Consider the following 13,762-nt stretch of genomic DNA (forward strand, 5'->3'; position numbering starts at 1 on the left):
ATTCAAACAGATTTCAATTTTTTTAAATTATTCCAAACTATCCGATCAAAACTTAGATCTTCTTAATTTTGATATGTGACTATTTAAAAATTCGATCCAAGGCTTTGTAATGCTTTTATAATTCCTCCATACTAATAAGATGGCCCAAATTTTTTTTAAAATTTAAAGAAACATGCAACTTTTTCAGGTTTTCTTTAATTCTAAAAATCAGGAATCTAGCTTAAAACCTTTTTTTTAATATTTAACCTCCATATCTGTCCTTATTTCCTTCCATTGCAGATGCATGCGGCCGAGATCGAAAAAACGCGACACAGCCTGGAACACACAAAGTCGGAAGAGCTGAAGGCGCAGTTGGAGGACAAGATGCGAACTGCCGCCACATTGCGTGACGATAAGATCAAAAAGATTCTGGACCGATTAAAGGAACATGTAAGTGTGGAAACCTTTTTCCTTTCCTTCAGCCGAAACAATCTAAAACCGACAAGATTTCTCAGTTTTCTTTTGCTCATCAAGTAATGCCGTCACGAAAAAGCTATTCCAAGCGTCTCGTTTCACGTGGGGACATGAGAGATTCTTTATTTTAATTTTACTTCTTTTGTTGTTTCTGAAGAATACCTAATTTCGTGACGGCCACATTGGCTAAATCAAAAATAATATCCTTCAGGGACGCGTCGTCTGCAATAATACGACACAACAAGTTTATCCGTTTAGTTGTACGGTTTGCCATAGTTTTCGATATGTTATTTCATTTGTTTCTATTTGATTTTCTTTACATGTTCACCATATCACGTAAATTCACACCCTGCAAACAACAACGGCCGTCATCTGAACCACACTGAAACTACATGACACGTGCATTAAACCAACTCTCAACCACATCACATTCATCACTTCGATTCCCATTGGGGGACAAAATGTGTCCATCGTCGCCATATGCTGGTGGAATCACGTCACGTGTCCTTGCACCAAAAATCATCATCCCAAACTACATCACCATCATCATCATGCTGCTGCATACACTCATCCCTAATTGACGCCATTACTGTCAACCGTTTTTACAAACTTCATTACCGGGGCCATCTCGGAATCGATCGAATGCGGGGGCTCGACTGGACTCGACTTGCCACACCCACTCACTACCCACCCCCTCTACTGTGAATATTCGAAACCGTGCCGACGCGGGTGAAATAATTACCTCCAAAATGCTAATTGCGTCATAATCATCATCGCCACTACTAAACCTTTTATGCTTATTGGAAAACTCTAACAATCATCAACCGGCCACTCATAAAACACCCCACCACTTACCCAAAATCCAACCGGATTTGCACCACCTTTTCACCCAACCAAAACACCCCATCCCACCCACAGAACACCGACAAGCTGAACGAGGTGCGAGCCACCGTGGAGTCGCTCGAGTCGCAAAAAACCGAAGAGAAGACCCGCATTATCGAGAACAAACTGTCAACCGCGGAGCAGAACCGCGAGAAGGAGCTCCAGAAGAAGCTGGAAAACATTCGCAAACACGTAGGTTTCCTTTTCATTTAGTTTTCCGTTTCGGTTTGAAATGTTTTTCGTTTTGTGTTGCCTTGGCCGATGTTGATCATCTGTTTTGTCGATGATGTTTTTGTATTGTTTTCCATTTTTGAATTGCTGTGCCGTTTGTGTTGTGTGTTTTATTTTATTATTTGATTTCGTTATTTTAACATTAAATTTGTGTGTGGTGTTAATTATCAATCAAAATGCTGTTTGAGACTGCCTGGAATTCAAAAAAGTTGCCCACCGGTAAAATAATGAAAATACGGTGGTCAAATCGTGCGCAAAATATGTGGACTGCTTACGGGGAGATAATTTGAAAAAAATCGTTATGGGCAGCCAAATACAGGGCAAAACTTTGAAATTCCATCGCGTCCATCGGAAACCGGGAAAAGCCGGGAATTTTGGCACATCACCGGAAGAATTATCATGTTTGGAAATTTTTCACGGGATTTCAAAAATATTTTCAAGATCATTTTTAAATGTAAGGGTTGTTTTCGACAGTCTTTATTTAGATTTAACTTCATGAACTCATATATTCGTTTATTTGTAAACAAACGAAGTTTTAATCCTTTTTTTGACTATGAAATATCCCATTTTTTCGCTCTCCGCAAGTGTGCTACACTAACAAGCATAACTCAAATGTTATAAATTTAATAATGAAACTATAATCGAAGAAACTGAATAAAATAGTTGGGTAACTCAATGATACCTACTATGTATTCTACAGTTTGGTCCTGTGGTTTCTGATATATAGAGTATCGAATTTCTGTGTTTCTCGGAAAAAATTTCTTCGCGATCCTTAATGTATTAATATCCTTTTATGTTAACTAGTTTCCGGAAACCAGTTTTAGTTTCCGACGTCAAATGATTCAGTTTTCAATGTATAGATTAAGCATTTCAGAATAGTTTTCGCACGTGGCCGGGCCGGGCAATCCCGGGCAAATCTTTTGGAAAATCTGGCAAAATCCGGGCAATTGATTTAAAAGTTTCCATTGCACCGGGCGATATCCGGAAATTTTGTACCGTGCGATATTTCCAAACCGGGCAATATCCGGGAAAACCTGAGCAAATGTTTGAAAATAATCCAAAAAATTGAAGGAAAAAGTGAAGAAAAATGATTTAAAATTAAATTTTTCGTCGAAACACATTAGCAGTATTCAATTTTTTCTTAAGATATTGGATTTGATATCTGTGTTCGATTTTTCAAATAACGTGAAAAAAACAGGGCAAAATCCGAGCTGTTTTCTAAAATATCCGGGCATCCGGGTCGTACCGGACTTGAAATTTCATTGAAAAACTGGGTATGTCCGGATAAACCGGACAATCTGCAGCAATACTGAATATACAGTACCGTTCATAATTGCATAGAAATTGGAAGCACGCGCACTGTCACTTCGACTTTGAACTTCCATAACTTTTTACTCTGATGATATATTTTGATCAATTTTTTTTGCATTAGATAGATCAACTATCACACTACTATATCACAAAATTTGAGCTTTCTAAAGTTTGTGTGGTGTGAGATACAGTAATTCTACGAAAATCGGACTTTTTGGTCTTTTCTCATTCAAACTGCAATATCTCTGAAACTACGCTACATTTTTTATTGAAATTTTGCAGAGTGATTGTTGGAATATAAAGCTAGCATGTCTGAAGTTTTCGAAAAGTTCTATCGATGAGATCAAAAGTTACGCGAGGTGCAATATTTCAGGCATGAGCCTAGAAATGCGATTTATATAGAATTTTGGACGATTCATGAGAACAATATCGTTTCCATCCAACATTCAGACAAAAAATGTCTGGCAAAAGCAATGAAGAAAAGAAAAAATGGAATAAATGATCCATTTGTGTTTTGAAATCAGAATCTCACGATATTGTTTTGAGTTTTTGGTTGAAATAGATTTACTGGTTGTTAAACATAGAATATGATTTTCCTTTGGAAACATTCGTCCAAATTTCTATAGAAATCGCATTCTAGGTTCATGTATGAAATATTGCACCTCGCGTAACTTTTGATCTCATCGATAGAACTTTTTGAAAACTTCAGACATGTTAGCTTTATGTTTCAACAATCACTCTGCAAAATTTCAATAAAAAATGTAGCGTAGTTTCTGAGATATTTTAGTTTGAATGAGAAAAGTCCAAAAAGTCCGATTTTCGTAGAATTACTGTATCTCAGGGCACACAAATTCCATATTTTGTGATATAATAGTGTGATAGTTGATCTATCTAATTCAAAAATTTTGATCAAAAAATATCATCAGAGTAAAAAGTTATGGAAGTTCAAATTCGAAGTGACAGTGCGCGTGCTTCCAATTTCTATACAATTATGAGCGGTACTGTAGATGTTACTTTAAGTTATTTTATGTAAAAAGCAAATACTTGGGCAGCGGGAAGCGTTTTTAGCACAATAACATTTTTCTGACAAAAGGAATATCTGTAAAAATGTATAGTTTTTCAATGTTGTTGTATTTTTCGTCAGAATTGGCCTGAGGAATGAATCGTCAGTCTTTTAGCTTTCATTCTTCCTACGGTAAACTTTTGCTCACAGTTTCCTGAGCTGGAAAATACCTATGCCTTACGTTAAAATTGTTTCGACCTTAGACCTTGAGTCTTCATACTGATAACAAAATAAAATCTTACATTCAAACGATTGAAGTTCAGCCTGGTCTTATCCATGATTTTCTATATTTTCACAAATCTTAAGTTCAAATAACCAGGGCATTACTAAAGTTTTTCATTAAGAAAACTGTTTTTTCCTAAACGTTTCTTTGGATTTCTGCAAAAAAACATAACTGCACTTATAAAATAACTAAATATTTTCTTGCAATCTGATAATTTTAAGATTTGTTAGACAAATTGCCATTCAAGTTGACAAGCTGATTTGATATTTATTCGAAATATTTTCTACATATTTCCATACAAACTGTACAGAAGTTATTCACAAAACAAAGTGTTGCTTTTTTTCGCTCCTTAGTGCTCTTTAGCACTTATATCGAGTACAGAATAGTGGGAAAAAAATGAATAATATTGGTCTTCAAAAAGTAGGTGTAGAAATAGGTTTTAAGTTAAAACTTTTGACTGTAAATTATCATAAAGAAATAAGGATTTCAAATAAAGCTTAGTTCTTTTAGAAATGGGACACTTTCTTTTGGTCATAGCTAACGGGTGGCAACTAAAATTTTGGAATTTTTCTTTCGAGTTGTGAAAAAAAGTCAAGTGTACTTGAAGAAGATTTGATTTATTGGAATTTAAGGTACATTGTCCGATGTAAAAAAAAGTGAATAGTTGAAAACGATCTATAATCGGCTGTTCGCCGAAGCTTCCGTCTGATGTCGGAACAGGAGCGTTGTACGGCCTTCATGTCAACTTTGTGAATACATAGTTGATTCTACCAATCATTTATTTGCAGTTCTTGACTCTCCAATAATATTTTTGTACACCAATAAGCTCAAAGTTCCGAAAAAAACTTTGATTTGGCCGTACTGAGGCAGATTTGTCGGGTTGTAGTTCTTGGGTACAAATGGGATCGAATGGGTATTCAGGAAGGATTGTGTTTTTTTTTTTTGGGATAATGCGATGACGTTTTATCCGGCCGAAACACGTATTGTCCATCTGTATGATGTTTGTGTAGAAACGGCATCAAAAATTTCTTCAAACATTCATTCTGGTACACAACCAAACCAGATAGCTTGAACCTACCTAAGGGTCCGGCGCCGATTGACCGGCGCATAGGGCTGAGATAAAAGATCTCCACTGCTGGCGATCCGGAGCCAGCGTCTTCACTTGCTGCCAGCTAAGGTTCTCGTCAACTGTGCGGATTTCAGCGGCTAGACTTCGCCGCCACGAGCTTTTGGGCCTGCCTCTTCTTCGATGCCCATCTGGATTCCAGTCAAGCGCCTCTCTGCAAATCTCGTTTTCATCTCTTCGCAGCGTTTGCCCAATCCATCTCCACTTACGTTCCCGAATCTCGATTTCTAGCTCGATTTTTTGATGACACCGGCGATGAAGTTCAACGTTTGAGATCCAGTTGCCAGGCCACCAAGCGCGGATGATGTTCCGCAGGCAGCGATTCACAAAAACTTGCAGTTTTCGCGTCGTCACCGCATATGTGCACCAAGTTTCGCACCCGTACAACAATACGGGTTTGACGTTGGAGTTGAAGATTCGGATCTTAGTTCGTAGAGAGATCTGGCGTGACCGCCAGATGTTTCGGAGACTCACAAACGCAAATCGGGCTTTTCTGATCTGGGTTTCGATGTCCTTCTTGGTACCACCATCAGGCGTAATCTGGCTACCAAGATACTGGAAGCACTCCATTGTCTCAACCTGTTGTCCAGCTACCACGAAATTAGAACGATTTTCTGTGTTGTTTTGCATCGATTTGGTCTTTCCGACATTGATTTTGAGACCTGCTGCCTTGGAGCTTTCGGTGAGGTCGTCGAGTTTGCTCTGCATGTCTTGTTGTGTTTGGGCGAGCAAAACAATATCTTCTGCCAAGTCAAGGTCGTTCAGTTGCTCCAGTGTTGAAGGATTCCACGGCAATCCTCGGTTTGGTCTACAGTCAATCGATCCTATCAAGATCTTATCCATTACGATGAGGAAAAGCAGCGGTGACAAAACACATCCTTGTCTCACTCCAGCAGTTACCGGGATTGGTTCGGACAAGACACCGTCGTGCAAGACTTTGCACGAAAATGCCTCGTATTGTGCTTCGATGAGATGGACTACTTTCTCTGAGACCTCTCGTCGTCTTAGAGCAGTCCAGATGCTTTCGTGGTTCATTCGGTCAAATGCTTTTTCGAAATCAACGAACAACAGCAAAAGAGAGTCCTGGAATTCATTGATTTGTTCCAGTATTATTCGTAGCGTTGTGATGTGGTCCACACATGATCATCCGGATCGGAATCCAGCTTGTTGCCGTCGAAGTGTAGCGTCAATTTTCTCCTGGATCCTGTTCAGGATCACTTTGCAGAGCACTTTGAGAGTTGAACAGATCAAAGTTATGCCACGCCAGTTCCACATTCGGTCAGTTCTCCTTTCTTCGAGACCTTTACAAGGATACCCTGTATCCAGTCGGCCGGGAATGTTGCAGTATCCCAAATGTCAGCGAAAAGACGGTGCAACATTTGTGCTGACAAGGCAGGGTCGGCTTTCAGCATATCAGCAGGAATGCAATCGATTCCAGGCGCTTTGTTGGATTTCATGTCCTTGATTGCCGCTTCTATTTCAGCCTGCTAGGGGGCTCCCGAGTTGACGTCATTAATGCGACTTACTGTGGGCGCCTCGAGCTGCGGGCTCTGTTAGCCATCGCTATTTGTGACTCGAAAAAGTTGTTCAAAATGCGCAGTCCAATGCTTGAGCTGATCTGTTCGATCTGTCAGCAGCCTGCTGACCTGCTCGGTCTTTCAGCGGCATTCTTGCATTTGTCCTTGTACCACTAAGGCGGCGTAAAATATCATATAACAATCGGATATCTCCAATGGCGGCGGTTCTTTCTCCCTGGTCGGCTAGGGAGTTTGTCCAGGCTCTCTTGTCTCGTCTACAAGCTCGTTTAATTCCAGTTCCGAATATTGTAAGCGGGCGGCTGCTTTGGCTGACCCGGTACATGTCTGCTCAATTCTGACGTTCGCCTTTCTCCGATCATCGATCATCCTCCAGGTTTCATCCGACATCCATTCACTTCGTCTTCCACAAACTTTACTGAGAGGCTCTTCGTGATAAAGGCATTCTTGATTCTACACCACTGCTCTTCGACTGTTCCGTCTGTCGGCAATTCCGAGGCTCGGGATTCAAGCAGTTCAACGTATGCCCTTTTCACCTCTGGATTCTCTAAACGGCGGACGTCGTATCGACATCCGACTTTCTCCTCTCGCCGCTGGATACGCGCGACTCTCAGTCGTATCTCACCAAGGACGAGGTGATGGTCAGATGCAATGTCTGCGCTTCGTTTGTTGTGGACATCAAGAAGGCTCTTTCTCCATTTTCGGCTGATGCAGATGTGGTCAATTTGATTTTATGTTCGGACCATATGTGCTGGTCGATTGTACAAACAGCTCTCCTTTTTCGCTCATCTGTCCTAGACCATGGCGCCCCATGATGCGCTCAAAGTCCTGATTAGCCAATCTTTGCATTGAAGTCGCCTAAGTGGATTTGAATGTCACTCTTCGGAATTTTCTCAGCCACGCTGTTCAATTGACTGTGAAACTGCTATTTCTCCTGCAAATCGGCAACGTCACTTGGCGCATAACACTGGACCATTGTAAGGTTCCTAACCCGTGTTCTGAATCTGGCTACGAATATTCTTTCGTTTATCGGTTCCCATTTTATGAGGGCCGCATGTGCCTGCGGACTTAATAGGAAACCAACTCCTCGTTCCCGAGTAGCGTGTTCTCCTCGTATGCCAGAGTAAAGCAGTACTTGCCCAGACTGTGTCTTGTGTTCTCCAGTGTTAGGCCAACGGACTTCGCTCAGTCCCAATATCTCTAGCTTGAAGCGGCTAGCTTCTCTAGCAAGTTGAGCCAGCTTACCTGACTGGGCAAGGGTCAAAACATTCCAAGTTCCAATTCTAGTCCGTGTTTTCATGCAGAAAGTCGTTGCCAAAGTTCCAATTCGGTTATTTCTTCTCTCAGTTTCTGAAACAATTCAGCAGACCTGGAGCAGTAGGTTTTTAGCCTAAAGTATATATCCCGCGATGGGGCTGCTATCTTGGACTTAGCTGGCGGGAGCCGCATTTCATAAATTCAGCCGCTCGCTGCGAGACAGACGCTGATTGAGCCGCCCCTGACCTGGAGAACAGACGCTCGGTTGTTGTTGCACGCCGCCCCTGACCTGGGGAACAGACGCGTGCGGCCATCTTCTCAGTCTGCATGCGACCAAAGCATCCACCGGGGTTGGGTACCCGATCTCCGCTTAGGTTACTCGCATCCCAGCCGGCACCGCGGGGAGGTAGAGATAGGAGTTGTGAATAAGAGGTGATATGACCACTATGAGGTCTCGTGATGCACACTATCCACCGTTTACCAGCCATGAACCATGGCTTGAACCATAGCTTGAAATACCTCTCTCGGAAATGGCGATGTACAGCATCACTTTCTGTTAAACTTATGTATGATTATACCAAACGCTATGTGCAACTGTGGAGCAACACATGCAGATCCCGATCATTTCCTTTTCCTATGCCCTTACTTCGATGCAAAGCGGAGTATCATCTGAAGGATACTTTTGGACAAACGCGTGGTTCCTGACATCCAAATCCTGTTGAAAAAATGTGCCATCCAAATTTATAAAACAATAGCTCAGTTTATTATAGATTGTGAAATCGATATGTAATCAGTAGTACCAATTTATTATTAGATAGCTAGATTAGTATTAGCTTCGATACCCACTTGGCCAGCTATGTATCAGAGGTTAAGCCAAATAGTTGTAATAAAAAAAACTAATGTTTGAACTTGCATTTACTGTTCGAAGATGTAGTAGAACTATCGATCATTTCCGGGGATGTGCGTCTTCGAAAAAGGGAAGAAACTTTCGTCGTCCAAAAAAAATCATTTTCCGGAATAATTTTGTATCATCCAGTGGCATTGGGATTTAAGAGTCGATATCTGATCCTCAGTGTATTCTGGGGCTCTTGTCTTCTTTCGGCACTTAATGCCAACTTTTTTAAATTCTGGCTAATGTACTGGTGAAAACAATTGGCAACATCCCGTTGGCTCAGTGAATCCTTGTTGTTGAAGGCACGAGAAAAAAAACGAAGTTCTTTTGCATCCATAATTTCCGCTAGTCTGTCACTTCCTTGCTTGAAAGTAGTTGTTGGGGATTTTAGGAAATGGTGAACAATGGAAGCCGCCACACTTTCTTTTTTTAAATTTTGTACTGTATCCTTTTTGCCGAAATTTTTGTGCAGTTTGTAGAGTTGAGTATTGGGGCCTCGAAAAAATACAAAATTTTCGTTGTCACTGTTAATTTTATCTCGGAAAAAAAAATTGTTTTGTAAAAAATCGACTTTTTGGGACTTATCCGTTTTTCTGAGAACCAGCCGTTCAATTTTAACACAACCGATTTTACCTGAAATAACCAACTCAACTTTCTATAAAAATGCCATTAGAAATAAATTATCTTATTCCACTTTCAGGAACGACGTGCCGAGGTAGTGCGCCAGAACAAGGCCGCCATAGAAGCCCAGAAGGATTCCAACGACAGTGTCACGGCTTCATCCGGCTAAGCTCCCATCGGAAACATCTAACGAGCTTCCTTCTTTTTCATCCTTCTTTCTCTTGCTCCTTGATAGAAACTACACAAACGCAAATAAACACAAACTACACATTCACACCCCGGAAGAACAGCAGGAATGAAATGAAAGTCAACACACAACCAACCCTCACACAATGTTCACCTTTTAACACTGAATACAGTTAATTGTACCCAATATTAATTCCTCGTATAACCAAAATTAATCTTAACTAGCAAGAAAAAACTCAATAGTCTACGAACAAAAGCGGGTGTCTAGAATTTCGACACGGCAATTGCATAGCGAGGCAGACCATCAATGAATGCTACAACAACAATAAGTTCAATCACCAATCTTACTAATGTGTAATCAGAATTATATCAAACAAAAAACCCTACTAGCTGAGCGCTGAACTGCTAGCTCTCCTGTTGGCGATTCAAAGAATAGGACTCTTAATAGAAGGGCATACTTGCACCTGAGCTACGGAATAAATAGCCATTTAACTAACCATTGGATTGTTTATCGAATAAGAGCGCAAAAGAATGAAGAGTCGTCTAGTAGAGCAGAAATCAGATTACCAAACAGGTTAAAAAATAGATAGAAAACAAATGAGAATGGTACCAGGACAGTTCTTACAAAGTAATAAAAAAAAGTTTCTATGCATAACAATGATTGAAATGAATTTATAACAAACTAAAAAACAAAAACAAAACACAAGTAAACTAGAACAAAAATGTATGCTCTTTTCTAGGAAGCAGCTGCTCGATAAGAAAACAAAATAATTGCGCAAACTCTATGCTACACTTGATGAAAGTTAAAGACGATTTACACACACTGTGGATGGAAATATCTTTTTTTTGAGGCTACAAGCATGAACACCACAGGCTTAGGCTAAAATTTATGGATGCACTTTGTTTAAAATAGAAGAAACGATGTTTTGTATTCAATTTTTCAGTTAATCATTCAAGTTGTTTGAAATATAAACGGATTATAGCCCAGAATCACATTTGCTAGAATAAAGACTAGAACTCTATCTAAGAACGATGATAATTTCCGCTTTGGTTCTGCGTCAATATTCCTAAAACCAATTGGTGACAATATGAACTCACAGATAAAATTCAAAATACAAAAACAATGAAACAAATACAACGTTTGCAGGTAAAAACAAAGCTCGTCCGAAAACTGTTCAACAAACAACGTAGAAATGTTTTTGGAACCTAAAATTTTGGGAATGAATTAGTCACATACGACAACTGTATTAGGAGCTATAACTGCCGAAATACAATGATTCCAACCAACAATAACTAGTTAAGCCAAACTTAATTTTTTCTTGAATGGTTCAGTTGGGAAATCATTTAATTTCTCTAAAAACACAGATGGAAATAGCTGGGACAAATGTCGATTCATGGAAAAGGTATATTTTGGGACGGGAAAATATTAAAATTACATATTTATCTTTCAGACGATAGTTACTTAAAGGAAGAGAACAGGCATAGTAGATGAGGATTGAACTTGAGCATCGATTTTGTTGGAAAGGTGCAAGCAATTCGGAGACGCAATTACTAGGCAGATTTCCCCCAAAAAAATTCTTCAGCCCAGTCAGTGTTAGGAAGTTAATGAGAAGGAAGCACGGTTTATTTTTCTATAAGCGATTGTTTAAAATCTCGAACCACTATGTTTAATTGTAACCATACTATTGATTAATGCTAATTGATTATAGACTAAGAAAAAAAAAACAAATAAACTTACACAAAGAAAAGAATAAAAAAATAACATTATATACCTTCATTCATATTGCAACGCCTCTGTGCCGCCTTTTTACAATTTCATTTGAACTTAATACTAACCAATGATATTATTTTTATATTTATATAGGTATATACTTAAAAATGCGAGAGCGAAGAAAGGAAACATTTTAGTTTCCTTTGCACCCTTAAGGGGAAAGATAAAGTAAATAGATGAACCTTTTCTTAATCATTTTTCGTTGCGCTTTAGGAACAAGAATATGCTAAAATTGAAAACGGAAACAGAATGATAGGATTGGTGTTAGCGTGGTGCTTAGAGGTTATGTATGATTTTGCGTCGATCTTTTAAGAAATTCCAGCCCAAGTTTGCTCATGTAAGACAAGATGTTTTTTCCTGTCAAAAGATGATTAAACATTTGCTAATTTCGGTTGGAAGATTGACAACCTATGAACATCTTTCACCATGCAAGCCAACGTTGATTGGCTGAAAATTTCTTTTTTTATCTTATTCTATTAGCAAAATAAGTGCTTAAAAACTCGTTTAAATAACCCGCCTTGTGTAACTGCAAAATATATCAAGAAAAAGCGTCGCTTTGTCAGAGTCTGTAATTTAGCAAACGATCTGGAGAAAAAGAGAGAGCTTATGGTATTTGAATTTCCGGCCGGTTTCCGGCAAATCCAATTTGTTCTACCGAAACTTACTTTCCTATCGGACAAAGCCTAAGCGCCAAACATTAATGTCTCTGTAACGCAATTAAAATTTTCAGTCCATAGAAAGGATCTATAAACAAATGTATTCCATCAACCAGTTATGTTGCGAAAAAAGTCCCCGATCGAGGACAAGAAGCGGGGAACATAAACAATTATTTAAAATCAAGAATGCACAAAATATTCTGCAAATGATAAAAACACCCAGCAAAGCTCCAACACAGAATAGACTTGCCGAAAGTGTGCTAAGTTGTGCTTACGGAATGGAAACTCCCCAAATAAATAGCATAAATTGTATTAAAATTAGCTCAAATATGTTGTAAGCAAAAAAAACGGAATCGATGTGCGTGTGGTGCAAAATGCTAGAACGGAATTTTACAGACTGGTTTACCCAAAACAAAAATGGAAGACAAAAAAGACAAACATCAACTTATTGAAATATTGTAGCTTGATCGTTTTTTAGTTTGGATTACCGAAAATTTGTGTTAACGCTGCTCTCCATAGACATACTGTAACTAAAATGGTATGAAATTAATATTGAAGAAATTAAAACAAAACAAATAAAAGCTCGAGAATAAACGTTGGTTCCCTCACCAAAATCTACGAGAGGAAGCACCAACAAAACATGCAGCATAGTTATTGCTAACTCATATTCGAATTGATAGAATAAAAAACAGCAAATCAAACGATTAAAAGTAAATCTTTAAAATGCAAACCCTAAAAGAGTGTATCAACAAAAACTTATCTATTGAACAAAACGCATATACAACTATAATCGTAAAGAAAAAAAACAAACAACCAAACAAAAAATATTTCAAAATATATATAGCACAAGCAAGCTTCTGTGATGGGTTTCATTCATATTTTTAGATCCGATTGAATTGGAATGAGAAACTAAAGAATTGCGATGAAAGATCACACGAGAACGCAAGAAACTTGACAGCTTGACAGAAGTTCGAAATTTTATAACAGCAAAGATGTTATGAGTAACAGAAAATTCGGGAGACGATACAAGAAAAATCGACGGAACAAAGGCACGAAGCGAAAAATAAATGTTTCAAGAGCGCTAAGCAAAATCGAAAAGGGAACTCTAAGCAAAAGAGACAACCAGTAGCAACGGTTACAATTTGAAACTCGAAATAATCAACAAGCATGAAAAAACACTATGGATGATGAATTGGAACACCTCATCAGCGCACCAATAAATTTAAAACAAACATCGCAAATTGAAAAAAAGAACAAACGAGCAGTTTAGTGTAACATAATAACAGATGCAACAAACACAAATGAGGAGAATAACAAAACAAACCAAAAACTGAAATATCAAGATTCAAAAATTGATTTCAAATAAAGATAAAAGCGACAAAGATGTGTTATTGTTTAGTTTCGCCAATAGAGAAAGCAACGTTCCCAAACACCTTTCGGATGAACATCTGAATTGCGTGCAAATAAGTTCGCCTTACTTCTGTGATTTCTTCAGCAAAGAATTGTGTGTCCCACCCATTCAGCTCATAGAACTCAAAAATCGATGCTCTTTGAT

General features: G+C 38.8%; 1 protein-coding gene across 4 annotated transcripts in view; it reads left to right on the top strand.

Moving 5' to 3' along the window:
- LOC129743930 (uncharacterized) overlaps positions 1-13,589 on the top strand; it is a 178,861-nt gene extending 165,272 nt beyond the window's left edge. For 3 of the 4 annotated variants that reach the window (XM_055736169.1, XM_055736168.1, XM_055736167.1), the window contains exons 4-6: positions 280-429; positions 1,372-1,527; positions 9,674-13,589. In XM_055736169.1, the coding sequence (XP_055592144.1) occupies positions 280-429; positions 1,372-1,527; positions 9,674-9,763 (396 nt within the window). In that variant the 3' untranslated portion in view covers positions 9,764-13,589. The remainder of the gene's footprint in view (positions 1-279; positions 430-1,371; positions 1,528-9,673) is intronic. The other variant, XM_055736170.1, reaches the window with a different exon arrangement.
- Positions 13,590-13,762: the final 173 nt, after the last annotated feature.

Source organism: Uranotaenia lowii, chromosome 2, assembly GCF_029784155.1.
Source record: "Uranotaenia lowii strain MFRU-FL chromosome 2, ASM2978415v1, whole genome shotgun sequence".
NCBI lineage: Eukaryota > Metazoa > Arthropoda > Insecta > Diptera > Culicidae > Uranotaenia > Uranotaenia lowii.